Genomic DNA, 19,607 nt, shown 5'->3' with positions numbered 1-19,607 from the left:
ACTTCTGTGCGAGTGAGCACATAGCAGACCAGCTATCAGATAAATTTAACTTAAACATGAAAGCACCGCCCCTTATATATGTTACAGGGAAAGTGCGAAATCAGGTGTTGTATAGTCTCCCTAGTGATTGTACATTTACTAAAAAGACTAGTCAAAGTAGGATCCAATTCAATAAATCTACTTTCACTAGTGATTTTATACAATTACTGTCTGTCTCTAGTTGAAGTAAAATGCCGTTTTGTGGATTGCACAACGTGACATAAACATAACCTAAAAGCTGTTGTAACGTGCGGTTGAAACTGTTTTGTTTTGATTGTGTGTGTGTTTTCGTAGTTTATGTTATTATGGAAGCATACAACCGTTAGCTAAGAGAAGAAAGGGCATCAATAAATGCAAATAGCTATTGTAAGTCAAAATGCCAAACCCAGCGATGTTTCTGCAAAAAACAAGAAAAACTCTGCAATTCTAAATGGCATGGTTCATTGCCTTGTTGTAACAAATAGCATCTTCTTCATCATCTTCTCTATACCCATCCATTGATACCTTAGAGTGGGTATATTACTTATTGATAAGTACTTCGGTACGTTGTTTTGAATTGTATTTTTAGTTTGTTATACTAATGTATGAGTATAATGCTTGTTTCACAATAAATTTTATATTAACTATTACAATTACTGATACGTTATAGTGATTGTGTAGAATATCTAGTGATTTTATACGTTCCCTAGGAAATGTGATAATTCGATATTCTTTTGAACCCTATTTCTTACTTTCACGAGTTTGTTCAGTGAATGTGTACAATCACTAGATAGTAATTTCATATAATCGCTGGATTTCGCACTTTCCCTGTAACGTATACAAGCGGTATACTATGGATAAACGCATCAATGGCGTATCAAATAGGTACAATGAAACTTTCGAGGTATAAAATATAGGCATTACGATATGAAGTTCTTGCTCTTGTTTCTGTATCCAAGAAACGCATTTAAAATTGAACAAAAGTGATACTTTTAGTGGAGAATAATATACATAAAAATGTGCCAAGTTCTTTCCAGAACAGCTTCCTGGCTCAAACCAAAAATTCCGCTTTTGAAAGGTGTAGGGAAATATTTCCCACGAAAGTTTATTATTACTTAGTTCTGAGGGTCCTCGCTCAACTCCCCGAGACACCGACTCGACAGTTTCTTAATCGTAAAGTGAGGGCAATGCTGTATGAAACATTAGTTCTTTCGCAGTTTAACTACTGTGACCAAATCTATGGTCCTTGTTTGAAAAACACAGAACTACATAGAATTCAGAAAATGCAGAACTCATTCCTTCGTCTGATTTTTGGAATAAGGAAGCATGAACACATCTCTCACAAGTTGAAAGAAATTGGTTGGCTCAATATATCGAAAAGAAGATTATTACATTCTGCATCCTTATTTCATAAAATCATCTCTACTAAGATGCCTACCTACCTGTATGAAAACATTAAATTTAGTTCTAGTAGTCGACAACAAATTATAATTACCCCTCCACCACATTAAACGCAAATGTTTAAGCCGAGGTTTAAGCGATCTTTTTCATACAACATAGCAAGTGTATATAACAATATTCTCGCGTATATAAAAAGAAAAGAAAAAGGCGCATTTAATCGAAATTATTTTCATGTACTTCTACGCGAGCAAAACAATTGCTTATTTTTCTTCCCCTTTTCCTTTTCTTCTTCTTTATTTAGAACCACGACTGATTTATTTATCTCTCTCTCCCTTTCAATATACATAATTTCAAGATCATTCCACTAATTGTTTTATTTACTTAGTTTAGGGTGGGGTTAAGTGGTAGAGCAATTCTAGGGTGTCTCTCCACAGAACTGAACTGCGCCTCGTTAGATTATGGAACATTAATTTCATTTAATTTTAATTTTAATTATTTAGTTTATTATCTATTTGAATGTTTATATATTTTTGTTTCCTTCTGTACTTCCAGTAATCTAATAAATGTCACTTATTATTATTAAATTTTTATCGTACATGAAATATCGCATTTCATTGTTCATTAGCAGACAGAAAACATGAATGCGAAATTGAACTTGGTTTTCCACTTCTCATTACAAGAGGTAATGAGAATACTAAAGGCCCGTAACGAATCAGTCTTTCGGAATATGTACCACCCACCTAATTAATATCTGCGTATAGCCGCATACTACTTTTGAAGCAGTAGTGCAGTACATTAGATAGAGAGGCCAACATTTAATGTGTTTATTATTATTAGAGTTATCTTTGCATATAAATGTTTTATATTCAAAGTTCTAATGTAATTATCTGGAATTACAAATATGCTATAAGTAAGCTGTGTCGTTATTTAGTATCGTCTGTGCGTACCTAGCATGACGCCAGTAGGTACTCGCTATGTCTTTATACGAAGTATCCGACTTGTCATTGCCGACGACAGTCCTTTGGCATTTTTGACACTCGAACAACCTGTAAGAGTCATTGAGCATTGATCCAACGTCGCATTTTTGCTGCTTCCCTTTAAAATGTGTAGGCATAACGTCAGCTCATCATTTCAGTGTTAGGTTTTATACGAATAATATACACAATATTAAAGTTATTGGAATTTGTGGGGAAATTTGGCAAAAATTTATGATAAACAATGCGATAGAAAATTCCGATATTCGAGCGCGACCCCAGCATAGAGAGGTAGATATATTGATCTGGATACTTCAGTAGGTACTGAAAATATAAGTTTATTCATATTAGACGGTAATATGCATGAATATTCAGTTTTAATATAATAAATATTTATTAGCAATTTGAGTTTAACGTTTAAAGTTAAAGAAAATACGCGAAGAAATTGCCTTTCCCTATTTAGCTGCAGTATACATATAGTCGTAAAAAGTCGCCACACTCATCTACGCTGGAATTTTTTGCAGACTTTCAATTACAAAATGGCACCAAAAATGCATCCAATAAAATTCGCCAGCCCCTTAATTACATTTTTAAGATTCTGCACGTTATAGAGCGGCAACTTCATCATTTATTCCCTTTTTTTTCGGTTGCACCGTACGTTCTAAGATAATTTATATTACTCCGACGCCTTAAGGCTTTGTAATTTAATCGTAAATTGTGGCGACAGTTGCAGCCGACACTATTAACAAAACACAAATATACGTAGATTTATATTTGTGACATTTCGCGCAAACCCTTTAGGAACGCACGACCCGCTTTGTTAAACTCGGCAAGGGAAAAAATTGGCTTTCTCCTGGAAACTTGCTCGTTTGGTTTCACTTCCTTTGCGCAATTGTTGGGGTTGAACTCAAAAGGCTAATTTACGCACGTTCTGTTCTATTTGCATTGCGAACCTTTAAATGAAAAATTTACTACATTCCTACAATCTCCTTTGGATGGGAGTATCGTTAATTGTATTCCGCTCTCTTCCCATTGAGAAATATGTAGCAGCTCATCTGTGTGTTACGCGCCACACATTTAAAAACAATGAAAAAATGTAGGTAAGGCAGGTCTCTACATGATCTTCGCTGATGCAATACGCCATTGCTTTTTTGTGTGTCGCGCGCTGCACTTCGTTTTTTCTTGCGTCCTTCTGTTTTACTTTTTATTATGGTGTGCGTATGAGAAAAAGGGCTTTCAGTGTCGGCAAAGAAAACGTCGAAATTCACGCGATTAGGAAGAAGTTGGCGAAAATTCCGGTAATTTAGATTTTTTAGAAAGAGGCAAACCCCATCGGCGTCCTTCCACGGACTTCGCTACAAGTTTCAATTCTAAACACTTCCACCTGCATTAATTTCCCATTTGTAAGATGCAACTTCTGATAAAATCGTAAAAATCCGGCCACAAATATGAAAGATAGCGTGCACATGTGCAATTCATTTTTGACGTGCTACTTCAATTTCAGTTTATAAGAGGAATTTCATTTCAATGCTTTTCTAAATAAGAAAGTTGGAACTACGCATGCGCAAACCTAAATTTTGAAACTGGCGTTAGATTTTCCTCTATTCCAAGTGCCTAAGTATCACATTTCATTTAAATACTTTGTTTGCAATTCGGTGTATAAATGGTCGAGATGCGAAAAGGGCACTGTGAATTTTGAATCGATTCGATTCAACTTTTGGCATTGCGTATTATAAAAAATATTAAAAAAAAAAAAAAAAAACAGCTTGAAACGACGATTACGGGCAAAAGTGTGGTGGCCACAAATTGATCGAGAAGCTGAGAAAATGGTAAAAACTTGCTTGGATTGTCTCCTAATGTCCAAACCAAGTCGCCCTCCACCAATGACTAGACATAAGTTCCCGAACGGGCCGTGGCAACATATTGCCATCGATTTGATGAAGGCTGGTCCTATACCTGAAGAGATACTGGTTGTGATTGATTATTTTTCGCGCTACCAAGAAATAAAATTTCTCAAGTCTTCTACGGCAGCCACCATTATCGCGCATCTACAGGAAATGTTTTCTCGACTTGGAATACCGAATTCGATACGAGCTGACAACGGGCCCCAGTTCGCAAGTAAGGAGTTTCACTTGTTTTGTGAGGGAAGCAATATTGAGATTATTCACACAACTCCTTATTGGCCGCAGGCCAATGGGGAAGTGGAAAATCTAAACAGATCAATCTTAAAACGGTTGAAAATAAGCCACGTCAAGAAAATCGGGGATACAGTTTTTCAACAGCCTGCCGCCGTATCACCTACCTCGAATCCGGAGACGTCCAACAAATCGAAACGTTTACAGGATTTGGAGGACGGTTCGACTAACACAGAAGATAGCACGTCCCTCGAGCCATCTGAGACCCATATTGAATTTCATGCAATTCAGTTCATAACTAACGGAGATCGGACACTTCAGGCCACCATCAGGCAGCTGCTCTAAGACTAAAAGGGTCCCCAAAGAATAGTAAGCTACCCGCCGGAAATAAGATTAACAAAAATGTACTAATCATCAAACAGCACAGACGAAAACAAAAGACCCAAGGAAAAACATTCCAATGGCACCGTGGAAGCAAGAACTACACTCAAGCGCAGTTAGGTATGAATGCGGTCGTTGAGGGCATCTCAGGTATGATGGTATAACTGACTTATCGAGCTGTGGTTATCTTCTGAGAATCTACACCACACATCTCTCAAAGCTGATCCAGCCCCAGACTAAAGCTGCTCGAAGTTTAGACCAGCATATCGGCATTTGAATGTGGAAGTGTTTAGTTCATAAAGACCACCACCAGCAACCTGCTATTACTAAGCATATAATTGTTGCAGGCTGTTAAAAAGTTGAATAACAGTCACTCTACTAGTGATGATCATATTTCTAATTTTTTATTAAAAAAGATTATTACTACAATCATCAAACCTGTTGTCCACATTATTAATCTTTCGTTTTCAACTGGCAGATTTCCGTCAGAACTAAAAAAGGCTACTGTAGTGTCACTCTTTAAAAAGGGAGATCCAAACACGTTGGGAAATTATCGACCGATTAGTTTATTATCTGCTCTTTCTAAGGTTTTAGAGCGCTCAATGAACGAGAAGTTAATCAATTTCTTTAACAAATATAAATTGTTCGCGACTAGCCAACATGCATACCTTAAAGGTCGCTCAGTAGACACAGCTTTTGTAATTTTTACTAACAGCCGGGCTCTTCGTAAATCACGACTTGCTGCTGTCGAAACTTTATAATTATGGTATACGAGGTGTATCTATAAACTGGTATGCTTCGTATTTGTCATGTAGGTCTCAAAAGGTTGTGCATACCAAAGAATGTGTGCAAATATATTCAGATGAATCTCCTATCAACAGTGGGGTACCACAAGGTTCTATACTTGGTCCCACCTTGTTTTTAATTTTCATAAATGACCTTCATAATTATGTTCAAAAGGTTGATAACAACACCACCATTGTATCTTATGCTGACGACTCTAACTTCCTAGTTACAGGTACTACTATAGAACATATTAGACATAAACTATGTGCATTATACAAAACAATTTTAGACTGGGCAGAATTAAACGGACTTAAGGTCAATAAAGAGAAAACAGCTTTTATACTGTTTCGATCTCTACGTTCTAAAATCGGTTCCATAGAGGCACTACCGCTTAACGAGTTACTTGTCAACGCAACTGATAATTGCAAATTATTAGGTTTGTATTTTGATCAATTGTTAAATTGGTCTACACAGATCGACTTCCTTTGTTCTAAGTTATCTAAACTATGTTATGCACTCAAAGTAGCTTCATCGCATTGTAGCACAGACATACTAAAAAATATGTACTATGGATATTTTTATTCCACTCTTAAATACGGAATTATGTTCTGGGGAGGTAGTGGAATCAATCGGTTAGCCAGAATATTTTTATTACAAAAAAGAGCGATTAGAATTATACACAATGCAATGTACCGAGACAGTTGCAAACCAATTTTCAAAGAACAAGGTATGCTGACCTTGTATGGTATTTATGTGTATACAATCCTCTGCTTCGTATACTGTAATCGATGTTACTTTACAACCGACGTTGCAAATCATAAATACCCTTTACGAAACTGTTTACTTAAGGTTCAAAAACATAGTAGTGCCTTATATCAAAAAGGTGTTCTGTATAAAGGTACTACTTTATTCAATGTTTTACCCTCTAACATCAAAACGATGACATCGTATCATTTATTTAAAAAAGCTGTGAGACATTTGCTCATTGATTGTACCCCTTATTCACTAGAAGAATATGTTATTCATTGCAAGCTCTATGACTGACTTGATTAATTGGTGTGTCTCCTTTTAATCTAATATATTATTATTATTATTATTATTAAAATTGTAAATAAGTTCATATATAACAGCCTTTTGAAATTAATAATGTTGATTAGAGCCATTTGTCTACTCAATAAAGTATGAAACGTATTGAGCAAGTGGTTTATCATGAAATTTATACGTATTAACCTATAACAAAATTACCACAAAATCCAAAACTAAATCTGGCAACTAGGTTTTGCACATTGACAGGAAATTATCATTTTGTATAAAATGGACATTTAAGGACATAATCTAATGAGTGACAGCACATATATACAGTGAATTTCATCACCCTAACATGGCCTACTACTGGGACAATAACTATTGAACGGAGTATATATAGACTACCTATCACACTCAGGCCTCTATGCATTTAAATACCGTTGGAAAAATTAACATGAGCACATGAAAGAAAGCACTTGTAAAACGAAAGCCAGATTGTGTAAATGTGTTACCTCATTTTGTTGAGCAAACTGTAATTCATAAAGTGTTTGAACAGTATATTAAAGAAAATTCTTGGCGAAACTTTTCCTCGATGCTTACGTCTATCGGGTACCTAACTTGTCTTAAACTTTGCATTTCCTTGTATTGCGGCAAAGATACACAACTGTAAAATATGGTAGAAAGTAGAACTGACACTAATACACCGTTCGTGTATAAGTGTCAAAATTATCATATATTTGCTTACTACCCAATAAAGATTGAAATGCATTTTTATAACTGCAAAACCGAAATGTCTTTTATTTGTGTAAATAAATGTGTCGCTCTACAAATCGTTACGTTTTTAGCATAAAACTTGTCTAGGAGGATTACATTTCTTGCTCAATGACTAATGGTACTGCCACTAAAGCTTTGAAATGTCGCTTTGTATATTATTCATTCCTTCCCTTAGAAGTTTGGAGATTTTTTCCGACTGTAGGTACATAACTTTTGCGTCATTCGGTGGGATGTTATGGTAACGTCGAGTATGAATGTAAAGATATGCAACGCGTTCTCTAAAACTTTCTTTTTTACTTTTTAATGTAACACAAATCACAGAAAGTGAGCCATTTATAGTCAAAATGTTGCCAACTTTCTACACTAATAGCACAGGTTTAAGTATATTTAAATCTGTGCTAATAGGAAGGGTTTGTATTTGATGTCATTAATTTTAGTGCGCGGCGTTAAACGGACAACGTCCCGTTTTTGGTTATTCCTTGTACACGGATCATTATTGAAAACAAATCTTCCTTCTGCATACTCCTTTAGGCGATCTCTTACTTTTATTGACAAATTTAAATAATATGACATGAAGAATGTATCTATAAGGGCGCAAAAGACTACGAAAGCGCAGAAGGGCCACACGGCTTTTATTTTTAACTGTACTGTACACTTAGCAACTGTCAATTTACCCTTAGCAACTGTCAATTTACACTTAGCTGCGAGCTTAGCTGTCAATGTACATTTTGTGTCAGCTTACACTTGGTTAAACGAAAGTAGACATTTTGGCATATACTAAAGTGCCCTTGAATTTTGGAATGCCTGAGCGTACAACAAGCAATAATCCGTGGATGCATACTTAAGGGTACGTTGTAACTTCATATTGTTACTAGTATAGTTAGGTACCTCAACTTTGTGATCAATCATTAAAAACTTCAAATATGGACTTGTACGTTCAGGCTTTTGAAAAAAGAGATTGTTTAAAAAACATTTTACTCTTTAGATGTCGCTGAGAAATCTTTAGATGTGGTAAATGTGTTAGCAAAGACATCAACCAATATCATAATCGCACAATCTTGAATCTAGATTCAAATATCATTGGGCAAATCGAGCATATTAACCAGGGGCCCGGACTGAAACTGATTTCGGGATGAAACTGAAATAGAAATAGGTATTGCTGTGTTTATTTCGTCCGGCAGGATGAAATTTCCTTTTTGTGTTATTAATTTTCGTAATTAAATTTTATTAATTGTCGTTGTTCTATGTGACGGCATGGAGATTATTGTACTAAAAGAGAAAGCGGTCAAGGTTGTTTTTGTTTACATTTTTATTTTATTTTACGTAGAATTTTTGGGAATTTTGTTTGCTTTTATCTGATATCAATTGTAAATGCTTAATTTAATTGACAGGTGGATGTGATTTATCGCCTTTTCTGTGTAGTTAAGAGAGATGAAATTTCATTTTTTCTAGAATTTAAGTTTGGATTTATCTCTTAATGTCTGATAACAAATTGAGTGAGTAAGAAGCTGACAGGCTCGTTATCACTACAGCTATCACTGTTGCTTCTTCTTATGATGTAGTGTTGGCCACTGGTGAGGACATCGACTTGTTGGTAATCCTCACTGTAATCTTACACCAACGTAAGACTTTTTCAAGAAGTGTGGAAGAAATAAAGCTACCGATGTAATCTTTTCAAGCATCATCTGCTCAAAATGCACATCAAAACCGGAGCTTTTTTTATTCATTCATGCATTCAGTGGATGTGATTCGACATCCTGCATGAAAATAGTGTCCACTATACAAAAGAATCTGGACCTCGAAAAGAAGGCTGCAGTTTTTCTCAACACCACTTCTACACCTGATGAGATAGCAGAAGCAGGGGAGCGGATAACAGTTTTGATTTTAGCATTGGAAATGCTTATGTTTTGTTTGGGTATGAAGTTATAGTTTCGTCAAACAGAAAAGAAGAGAGTGGTGTCGCATCAAGTCACAAGTGATGATTGTACCGTACTCAACTGCAATCGGTAGATTTCGGAAAAGTCGCGGATATTGTCGATATGCTGGTCGATACGGTTCTTAGCGCAAGGGTTTTGTTAATTATTCGAATCTAAAATTTTCCCACATCGCCCGTGATACTGTGATAGTATAAAGGCGGAAACACATTACTGTCACGTCACGTGCTATCACGTCAAGCATACCTTCGCGTGATGTCACGCTAGGAGACACATTTGTGTGCGCCCACGGTGTCGCGCGGTAGCTGTCGTTGCAATTTAAGATTTGCATTTAGTCATTAGTAGCGATGAAGCAAAGTAGAGATTCTTCTTCGTCAAGTTCTTCAGGCGAGGAAGAGGATATAGAAAATACGTGGCTGCTTTTACAGTGGCTAATAGAATACAGCGCAGTGTTTGGATTCACCACATAAATCATCGAAGAGAAGAAGTGGGGAATTTCGTCAATTAGTCCACGAATTATTGAATTAAGATTCTACCAATTTCCTCCCAAGCTTCTTGTCGAACCCTCTGATCCCGGTACTCAGCAGAGGAGTGATTGTATAGCCCTTCGTGCTGTTTCACCAGTTCAATTAAATGTTCGTCCATCTTTTCTTGACGAAACCACTTCAGAAAACACTTGACGTGATGTCACGTTCTACTACAAAATGTAATTTTTCGGGATAACGGAGGCGTGATATCATGCGAGATCAGAACAGCACGTCTTGAATGCGTGAGGTGACAGTAGTGTGATTCTAAAGACATAAACGTCATAAACTTCTATACGTCAGTGGAGTTGCACATTTTGCGCAGGTAACGTGAGTTTGCGTGATAGCACGTAAGCTCACGTGACGTGACAGTAATGTGTTTCCGCCTTTACACGCATTACAAGCATGGAGAAAGTGATTTCGTGCGAATAAGGGTTATTTGTGTTTTACATATGGGTTTACAAGTTATACCGGGTGGTGCCTACCGCGACGCAGCATACGGATTTCAATGGTAATTTCTTTATAGTCAATTACCAGCTCCCCTAATTATTTTAGAGCAAAAGTCTAAATACGTTTTTTTTTAGAGAAAAAAATACTGCATCTGTTGATACTTTTAGTTATAATTTTCCGTTTTTCAAAACCGTAGAAATCTACAAAATAAAAAGGTTCATTTTACAATAAATCAAATATGCCTTGGAGTTACCTAAAAAAACAGCGGTCACGTTTCATTATTTGCCTTTGATGTATATTAAATTTATACTTGTTTATAAATTAGTTAAAGAACTGCAAGTGCAATAACGTTCAAAATGTTCGTCAAAACCATCAGGAAAACGACAATACATTCAACGTTTTGGCTGCAGTAGCGGAAAATCCGAATATAAGTTTTGGAACAAATCTTCTTCAAATCAGTTTTTTTTCTTCGATTATGTAGGTACTCTGGTTCCGGAAAATTGTAAAAAACATTACCCTAAGATGTCTTTTATTGCGTCGGTTAGTTGAAACAGAATTAAATATGAAAATCGTTCGACGTCAAACAACGATAACTTAGATGCGATGCGCTTGTATTTTGTTGAAAGATTCCAAAGCATCACTGATTTAGAAAATTTTTTATTTTGTCGATTTCTACGGTTTTGAAAAATGGAAAATTATAACTAATAGTATGAACAGATGCAGTATTTTTTTCTCTAAAACAAACGTATTTAGACTTTTGCTCTAAAATAATTAGGGGAGCTAGTAATTGACTATAAAGAAATTACCATTGAAATCCCTATGCTGCTTGCGCTAGGCCCCACCCTGTATACGGTTATCATTTCCAGTGTGTCCGATGGTTGCATAGATTGCGAAATCTGTGAATTTCCTATGGAATCGCTCTATCGGATTTACAGTACTTTATATAATTGGTGCCCATCTCAAGATGTTGAACTCGCTTGATCCCAACTGGATAGCTAGTTTTCTCAATTTTGGCGCATATAGGAAACACTGGCCCGTATGAATAAAAATAAGCAAATGCTTATACTTGCAAAATTCAAAGCAGATACTCGTAAGTGCCCCTTTATACTGGTTTGTTTAGCAGCGCTGCACTGCGTCCTGTCCTTCTGCTTAGCAGCGTTGCTAAGTCGCCCAGTGCGAAGGAGCACTTACGAGTATTTTTCAAGTATAAGCATTTGCTTACTTTTATTCATACGGGCCATTGTTATTAAGCAAATGTTCGGAGTTATAAAAACAAAACATGTTGCTTAACATTAATATCAAAAAATACAGAAATTTAACAAAAGTGTACCTGCAAATTTCCTACAATTAGAATATCTAATTGAAAAAACTTTGTTAGAACTGAATTCCGAACAATGCTTTTTACTATTTGGCCCGATCTACATTAGTGAAAACGGCGACCTTTTTAAATCCTAGAACATGTGTATGTGTACCATTTATTTTCAAACCGGTGGCACGTTTCTAAACACAGTTATCTCGCACACAGACAGACAGACATACAGCAGTAAAAAATTATAAAGGATCTCGAGGATCGTTAATAGAAAAAAACAGCTCGTGCCCATCCGTTCCTGAGATCATGCAAACGATTTCTATTAGTACCTATGTTTGATGTAACAAGAAATGTACGTATTAAGTGTAACGCAATATGAAATATCGTTGTACTTGTAAATGGAAAATACCCTGTTTTCTCATAGATACGTTTTCGCTAAACATTTCTCTTGCTTAGGGCGCACGGTCCGCACGGATAAAGTGAGTTCGTTCCGTAACGTTACTCCCTAAAGTCTTGTACGGCCGTGGATTTTAGTGCTGTACAGATAATCTAACTATGTGAATAGTGTATGAATGGGTTTCCGACTACTATTGAAAAAGGAACAGAAATGGAACGTGTTCGAAACGTGCTCTGGATTCCCATTTGTAGTTTACTGTACTTTTATACTGCCTAGTTGAAAGTAAGTTTTCGTGTTTTAAGGAGAAATACATACGTTTTTCCTATTATCAGTCGTAGATTGATTGATTACACCACGCTTTACAAGTTACATTAAGAGTAAGTGGAATTGGAATTGAAAAACATGCGAAACATCGATGGCAGTAGTAATGAATAATTTCTCAGCATTTCTCCTGCTAGTCGTAGGTACGCGTGCTCCTATATAGTTAACAGTTTAAACAAGATGATCCCTATGAAACTGTGGGGAATGGGAATGTCAAGTTTAGAATTGGCGACGTAGAACGAAAATATTATCCATGTAATATTTAAAGTAATAGCGTTTTATATTAAACATTCTGGGAAAAAAATCTTTTAAACGACAAACTAATAAGTATGATTTGTTGCATTAAAAAAGTAAACGAGCATCCTTTTATCATCTAGTAAGTAATTTTTCGCGTTGGCGGAAATTTGCAGCCGGTAAGGTATTTAAATGCAAAGTAATTTCCTCACTGGATGAACAGAAAAATATGGAACTTAAATGAGCTTTAAGGTAGGTATTCTCTTTTAGACGAGATAGCATTTTGAGTTTACTTTCTTGATATATGGTTATTACAACCTGTAAGCCTGAAACACTCTGGGATAATTTATTTGCCAGTAATTATTTTGCAACAGGAAATTATTTATTATCAGGTATTTAGCTTGGCGTTGGCGTATAGGAATTTAAGATGTTGCACATGAAATTCTATAACAATTAAGCGCAATTATCGCATACGTTCTCTAACGTTTTACTGCTCCAGGTTTCCTCAACTCAATAGTTAGATTTTTTAAAGAATTCAAATTCGAACACCCGATACATCTGCATTTCCTAAACTCGCTCTGTATAAGTATCTATCTCCGTTTTATCAGTTCATCTTCCATAGTTTCCCCTATTTCTCTCCTTCTTTGGAGCTCTGCCTATCCAGGATCCGTATCCAACTCTTTTATAATATTTTTTTCTTTGCCCTCCACTTTCCTTTCGTGCTCATCTTTGCTGATAGATGTTCTTTCTGAAGTTTACTTTTTCTTTCTTATCTATCCTCAAATCCTACCGCCCTACGTCTCGACGTTATCCTTATTCTTCCTCTAATATGTAATTTGGTGTCCTTCCACTTAATTCCAGTACCCATCTGTAATACCTTTTTTGTGTTCCTTCGAGTTCATCCCATTCCTTCCAACTCCATATTCGTTGAATACATCCCTTGCAGCATTGCATCAAAAAGGTATTTTTTTATTCTAAACTCTAAGCTCCAAGCTCTAAGGTCTACCTACCTTATCACGGTAACGTTGGGTTGGAGCTGCTTTAACTCAAACCCATCGCATAAACGGCCAACTAGCTCAGGGTTAGAAAAAATTAAAGGCTTGAGATCTTCCACAAGAATTAGCAAATGGAGGATCACTTACGTGTCAATAATCTAATATATTCCAAAGAAAAGCGGAGATAAGTGCATTCAGCTTCCTGCCAAACAACAATTTTATTAACTAAGCACAACGAAAAAAAAAGACCAATTACTAAAGACACTATTAACTAATTTGTTCAATTAGACCCATAGCATAACGACATTTCCGCTTCACATACTTGGTGAAAGAGAACCTCTTCTGGAAAGGAATGAAAATTAAGTATTTGAGACTTGCGCACTCCGGCACGAAAACAATCCAGAAGATGGTGTTAGTACTCTAATTATTGCTAGATGTTACGGGGGTTCTCCGACAACTAATAAAATCCGTGAACAATAATAATGCTACTTAGTGTAGATGTTGAATCTACTATTAACATGAAATTAATTTTTAAAAGTTTAAGTATTCATTCCCCCCCCCCCCTCCCCATAAAGCAAGTGCAACATTACGATCTACAAAGACCACAAGGACCAGTGCCCTTTATTTATTTATCTTATCTTCAAAACTACAACTTTTGCAGAGAAGTTTTTTATAGTATCCACAATTATAAAAACTTTTCTACCAATCCACGTACTTTAAATTTGTGGTCAGTGGCGTACTTCTGCATAGCCAAGAGAGGCATTTTTTTCATTGGTAACTAACGGGTGGCCACTTTGGAGTTTCAAAATCTGTATTTTCAAATTTGAATTTTACACCTATACTGCTTCATTCGAAACATGAACAGAAGTAGGTGTAGTGATACAACACGTCGGTTTCATTTTAAGACGGCTGAAAATGTCGATGTCTTTTCTAGTCGAGGTTGTTGCGTTCATAGAATAGGTGCCGAATCGGTTTCTCTAGCGGGCGAAATATAAATAGTTAGACGATGTGGGAGAGCCGGAAATCTTAGCTTACCTCGCGAGTACACACGTACCACTTTGGTGTGTTAAAAATATATTCTTAGCGAAAAACGAACACTTACAATTTGTGTGTGAAAAATTTTGATCGCGCGCAATTGAATCTTTAGCTGGTACTATTTGCGATTCAATTTCAAAAACCAACACGTGTAACTAGTTCGAAATATTTAAGCAGGTTGCTGTAAAAGATTATCGGCTTAACTTCGAGTGACAAAACAGATAAACGTAGGAGAAAAAACGTTGTGCAGAGGTCATTAATAAAATTGCGCAAAATAAAAACCAATCTATTTGGAGGTGACGTTTTTACACACCAGAAGCTATAAATAAAGCGTTGGATTCAACGGCATGCGGTAAAAGATTTTAAATATAATTAATCGATGCATTTCCTCGCGGAAAAATCCTAATTGATTGGAGAAAAAGTAATATTTTGCACAATGGAAGATTTGGCATTTTATTCCCGTGCATAACTATCTCGATCATTGCTTTTGAAAATTTGAAGCCATTGTAAAAGATACTGATCTTACCAGGGCAGTACGAAAAGTTCAGCTGTACCATCACGAAGCGATCTCCTTCCATATTTCTACGTTGAAGGAAAAATATGAGCAATCGTAACCTGAAGGTACTCTCACCCACATTAATAACTGTAACAAAAAATTTTTGCTTTGTATAAATTATTTTTAGGGGTTTGCATTAGTGTTGGTCTCGTATTGGGTAATAATATGTACACGTTAAAGGACTCGCACTTTATTAGTAGCTAGAACATAAAACTATATACACATATGTACAACAAAACAAAAGTTTATAGGGTTCGTGAGCTAAGGGTAAATGTCTATGTACACGTCACACACTGGTAACAGCGCACTTGTATTTAATTTCACGATCGCCCTTGTTCTTACAAGAAAAAGCAAGGGGAAAGCGGTGGTGAAATTGTTCTGAACATTTATGCTCAGATGCGATCTTGCGAGAGAAGATGCCAATGGAAGGGTGGCGAAGTTTCTTATACTAGTCGTGCGTATTTGCAAGTGGTAGGTTTTCAGGTGTCGTCCTCTAGCGCGGGGTTAAAGTAGTGGGTTCGTGGGCATCTACATCTTGGGGTAGATCGCCCGCTCCGTACTCTTGCGGCTGCTGCGGGTTATTCGTAAACGGGTGCCTGTAAGGTTTGGCCAAGGATTATAAACATATAAGGATGGCCGAATCCCGCGCCCGAATTGCGCGCGTGTATACACACTACCGGCACGGGATGACGGTGACGTCACAAACGTTGGAGGTCATGCGAATGAATATCGCCGATTCGGCCATCCTTAGTAGTTTATAATCCTTGAGGTTTGGCGCGTCTCTGTCTTGGCGGATGATTATTTTAGTAATGGTGGGCGTAACATTAGTAAATTTTAATATTCCTATAGGAACCGACCTATGAAAATCAATTACATGAAAATGTTTTGCATGGTATTAATTCATAAGAATCGGATATATACAAAGGAATTTGGTTATATTTTTTCATTAAATGGGAATTCGCGTTTAATTTCAGTGAAGCCATTCATTTGGTTGGATTAAAATTTTGTTTAGCATCCAGAGATGTGTATATTTAGAACAGGGGAATGTACCAGTTATTTATTGTGTGTAAAAAATTAAGGTTTAGATAAGGATCAAATTTAGCATTGACATGTGATGACGAGTCAGGAATTCCATTGTTGCACCTGCTTCTTTTTGCAAGCCCAACCAATATTCTAAATCAAAAAGCCCGTAAAGAAATGGAATTGAATTGTCTTTATTTTTCATCCACTCAATTTACATCCGTATTCATTCGAGTTCAATCCAAGTTGAGCATTAGGTCTCTTGAATTTTAGATGTCAAGAGAAGATAAGGGCTATAAATTTTTTTTTGTATAACCTCAAATACCTTCAAAGTATCTTTGATTATTTAAGATATGTATATAGGGTTACAGAAAATATTACATTCCTCTTAAAAATCACAGAAGCGTAATGATGTCCTAAACTACTACAATTTTTGCTTTTGTTGATTGGTTAGCCGTTTATCATTAGTCCGACAGAAGATACTAACGAGTAACGATCTTTGAATATTTCACATTCAAAGCTAATATCTACTCATGATTCAGTGGGACACACAAATTTTTATTACTTTGTTAAAGGAATATTAAGCGAAGCCGTTTCATAAATCGATAATCCTGTTTGTATCTTATCTCAGGCACAAGATGAATTACTCATTCATACTTATACTTTTGATTAAAGTGTATCATTTCGCAAGAACTATAAATCAATATGGAATATACCATATATTTTAATTTCGGATGTTGTAAGAAAACCCTAAGACGTAAATTTCGAAATAAATCAAATTTATTAATGTGGGTCTTCTTCAATTTATCTAACCTCGTTTGAACAAAGCAAACCGTAAAATTAGGCTTTACCGATTTGTTGTTTCTGTACCTAAACAAACTGATGACGTCATAACAACGCAATGCGTACAATTCCAAATATTCCCGGATAACAAATACATAATTTCATTTTACTAATTATATTCGCGAGCAAATAATGATTTATACGTTATAACATGTTACGAACACTGTCTACGAACTGTACTGAGATTTAAAACTTCCATCTAACATTTTGTACGCATTTGGACTAGGGATTTTCATTTCTGCTAATGCTATTGTATTAATCGACAAAACATTTCGTATCACATACATATAAAGCCATATCGATCCCCAAACAAACAGTTCACAATTTATACCGAAAACTACACAAAAACTGGGTGTTTTACTTGACTGAACATCCCCTTTTTTATTATAGTTACCTCCCATCCACCCTTTCCTATTACAAGCCAAACAAAGGAATAGGATTTACACTAAATTACGTTCTTTTAGTGTATTCAATGACTTTAGATTGATAATATTGCTTTTCTGTTGAAATAAGTACGTGCAATTTCTTTGCGTGGAGCTCTGGTTTAAAATCGTCGTAGTCTTCACCTGGTGTAGTGGGCTTGGTACACATCAGAAGTTTGAATCTTGTAATTAGCTCCTAGCATGTGCTAGGTAGCTATTGCGATAGCCGTTTTTTGAACATTTCAAAATTTCATCAAATGTCGACGTTTTAGACCATTTTAAGCAACTTTTAAAGAATAAAATTTTTAGCTTCCTAGCATGTGCTAGGTAGCTATTGCGATAGCCGTTTTTTGAACATTTCAAAATTTCATCAAATGTCGACGTTTTAGACCATTTTAAGCAACTTTTAAAGAATAAAATTTTTTTCCGTCTGTATGTACGTACGTACGTACGTACGTATGTACGTACGTACGTACGTACGTTTGTTGGCAATTTTCTGAGAAAACGGCTCGACGGATTTTGTTGAAATTTTGTATATATGTTTTAGGCATACCGAACAGGAAAATAACGGGCCGGATTTTTGAAAAAAAATTTTGGAGCGCCGTAACGGCATCGAACTTTTTTTTTTCAAATAGCAACCTAAAATTTTTATTCTATTATTTGGAAGACCTTATTTTCCTGTGTACAACCTACAAAAAATTGGGCCGGGTTATATTATCAAAAAACGGAGAAAAAAATTGTCAAAGTCAAAAAATTGTGTTGCATTATGTGCAAAACGCAACGATCTTGTTTCTGAAGCAATTTAAACGAAATTTCTATGGTAAGTCCCTTTAATAAAAGCAAACAAAATTCATGCGCAAAAATTGTGTTGCGCATGCGCAGAAATGCAATTTTCTTATTTATGGAACAATTAAAACGAAATTTGGATGGTAGGTCCTCCTAATAAAAGAAAACAAAATGCATGCGCAAAAAATCGAGTTGCGCATGTGCAACATCCAATTTTCTTATTTATGGAGCAATTTTAACGAAATTTGGATGGTAGGTCCCTCTAATAAAAGCAAACAAAATGCATGCGTAAAAATGCACCTTTCTTATTTTTTCCGTCTGTATGTACGTGCGTACGTTTGTTGGCAATTTTTGGTTTCAGCTAGGAAGCTATTCTGTCAAGAATTTGACACCTGGTTTCCGTCTGTATGTACGTACGTACGTTTGTTGGCAATTTTCTGAGAAAACGGCTCGACGGATTTTGTTGAAATTTTGTATATATGTTTTAGGCATACCGAACAGAAAAATAACGGGCCGGATTTTTGAAAAAAAAATTTTGGAGCGCCGTAACGGCATCGAACTTTTTTTTTCAAATAGCAACCTAAAATTTTTATTCTATTATTTGGAAGACCTTATTTTCCTGTGTACAACCTACAAAAAATTCGGCCGGGTTATATTATCAAAAAACGGAGAAAAAAATTGTCAAAGTCAAAAAATTGTGTTGCATATGTGCAAAACGCAACGATCTTGTTTCTGAAGCAATTTAAACGAAATTTCTATGGTAAGTCCTCCTAATAAAAGAAAACAAAATGCATGCGCAAAAAATCGAGTTGCGCATGTGCAACATCCAACTTTCTTATTTATGGAGCAATTTTAACGAAATTTGGATGATAGGTCCCTCTAATAAAAGCAAACAAAATGCATGCGTAATGTCCCATTAATCCAATTTTTAGCCTCCTAGCTCGCGATGCGTATATATGTATCTATGTTAGTAATTTTTGAAGTTAATGGGTCGACTAATTTTGTTCAAATTTTGGATATACCGGCATGGAAACAAATAAGTAGGTATTGTGTTTTTTACTTAAGCTAGAAAGAAACCCAATAAGCATTATATGAGTGTCAGAGAGACATAACTTTATCGATATTACACTGACAGTATCGATTAAATGTGTCGTGGATACTAGCCTACTCAAAAGACGCATGAATGGCATCAGCACCTTTAGCTTGTTGTGTATTTTATTTCACACTTGTGTAATGCTTATTGGGTTTCTTTCTAGCTTATTATGTCAGATTTGCAGTAACTTCCA

At 35.8% G+C, this 19,607-nt stretch overlaps 1 protein-coding gene across 1 annotated transcript; it reads left to right on the top strand.

Moving 5' to 3' along the window:
• The first annotated feature begins 4,219 nt into the window (after positions 1-4,219).
• On the top strand, positions 4,220-4,873 carry LOC116176253 (uncharacterized protein K02A2.6-like). The gene has a single exon (XM_031494737.1). The coding sequence runs from the start codon at positions 4,220-4,222 to the stop codon at positions 4,871-4,873; it is 654 nt and encodes a 217-aa protein (XP_031350597.1).
• The last annotated feature ends 14,734 nt before the right edge of the window (positions 4,874-19,607 follow it).

Source organism: Photinus pyralis, unplaced genomic scaffold, assembly GCF_008802855.1.
Source record: "Photinus pyralis isolate 1611_PpyrPB1 unplaced genomic scaffold, Ppyr1.3 Ppyr1.4_LG7, whole genome shotgun sequence".
Taxonomy (NCBI): domain Eukaryota; kingdom Metazoa; phylum Arthropoda; class Insecta; order Coleoptera; family Lampyridae; genus Photinus; species Photinus pyralis.
This window is presented reverse-complemented; position numbering and strand designations above follow the sequence as displayed.

Coding starts and splice junctions, on each gene's coding strand:
- LOC116176253 (XM_031494737.1), top strand. CDS start 4,220: ATGGTAAAAACTTGCTTGGATTGTCTCCTAATGTCCAAACCAAGTCGC.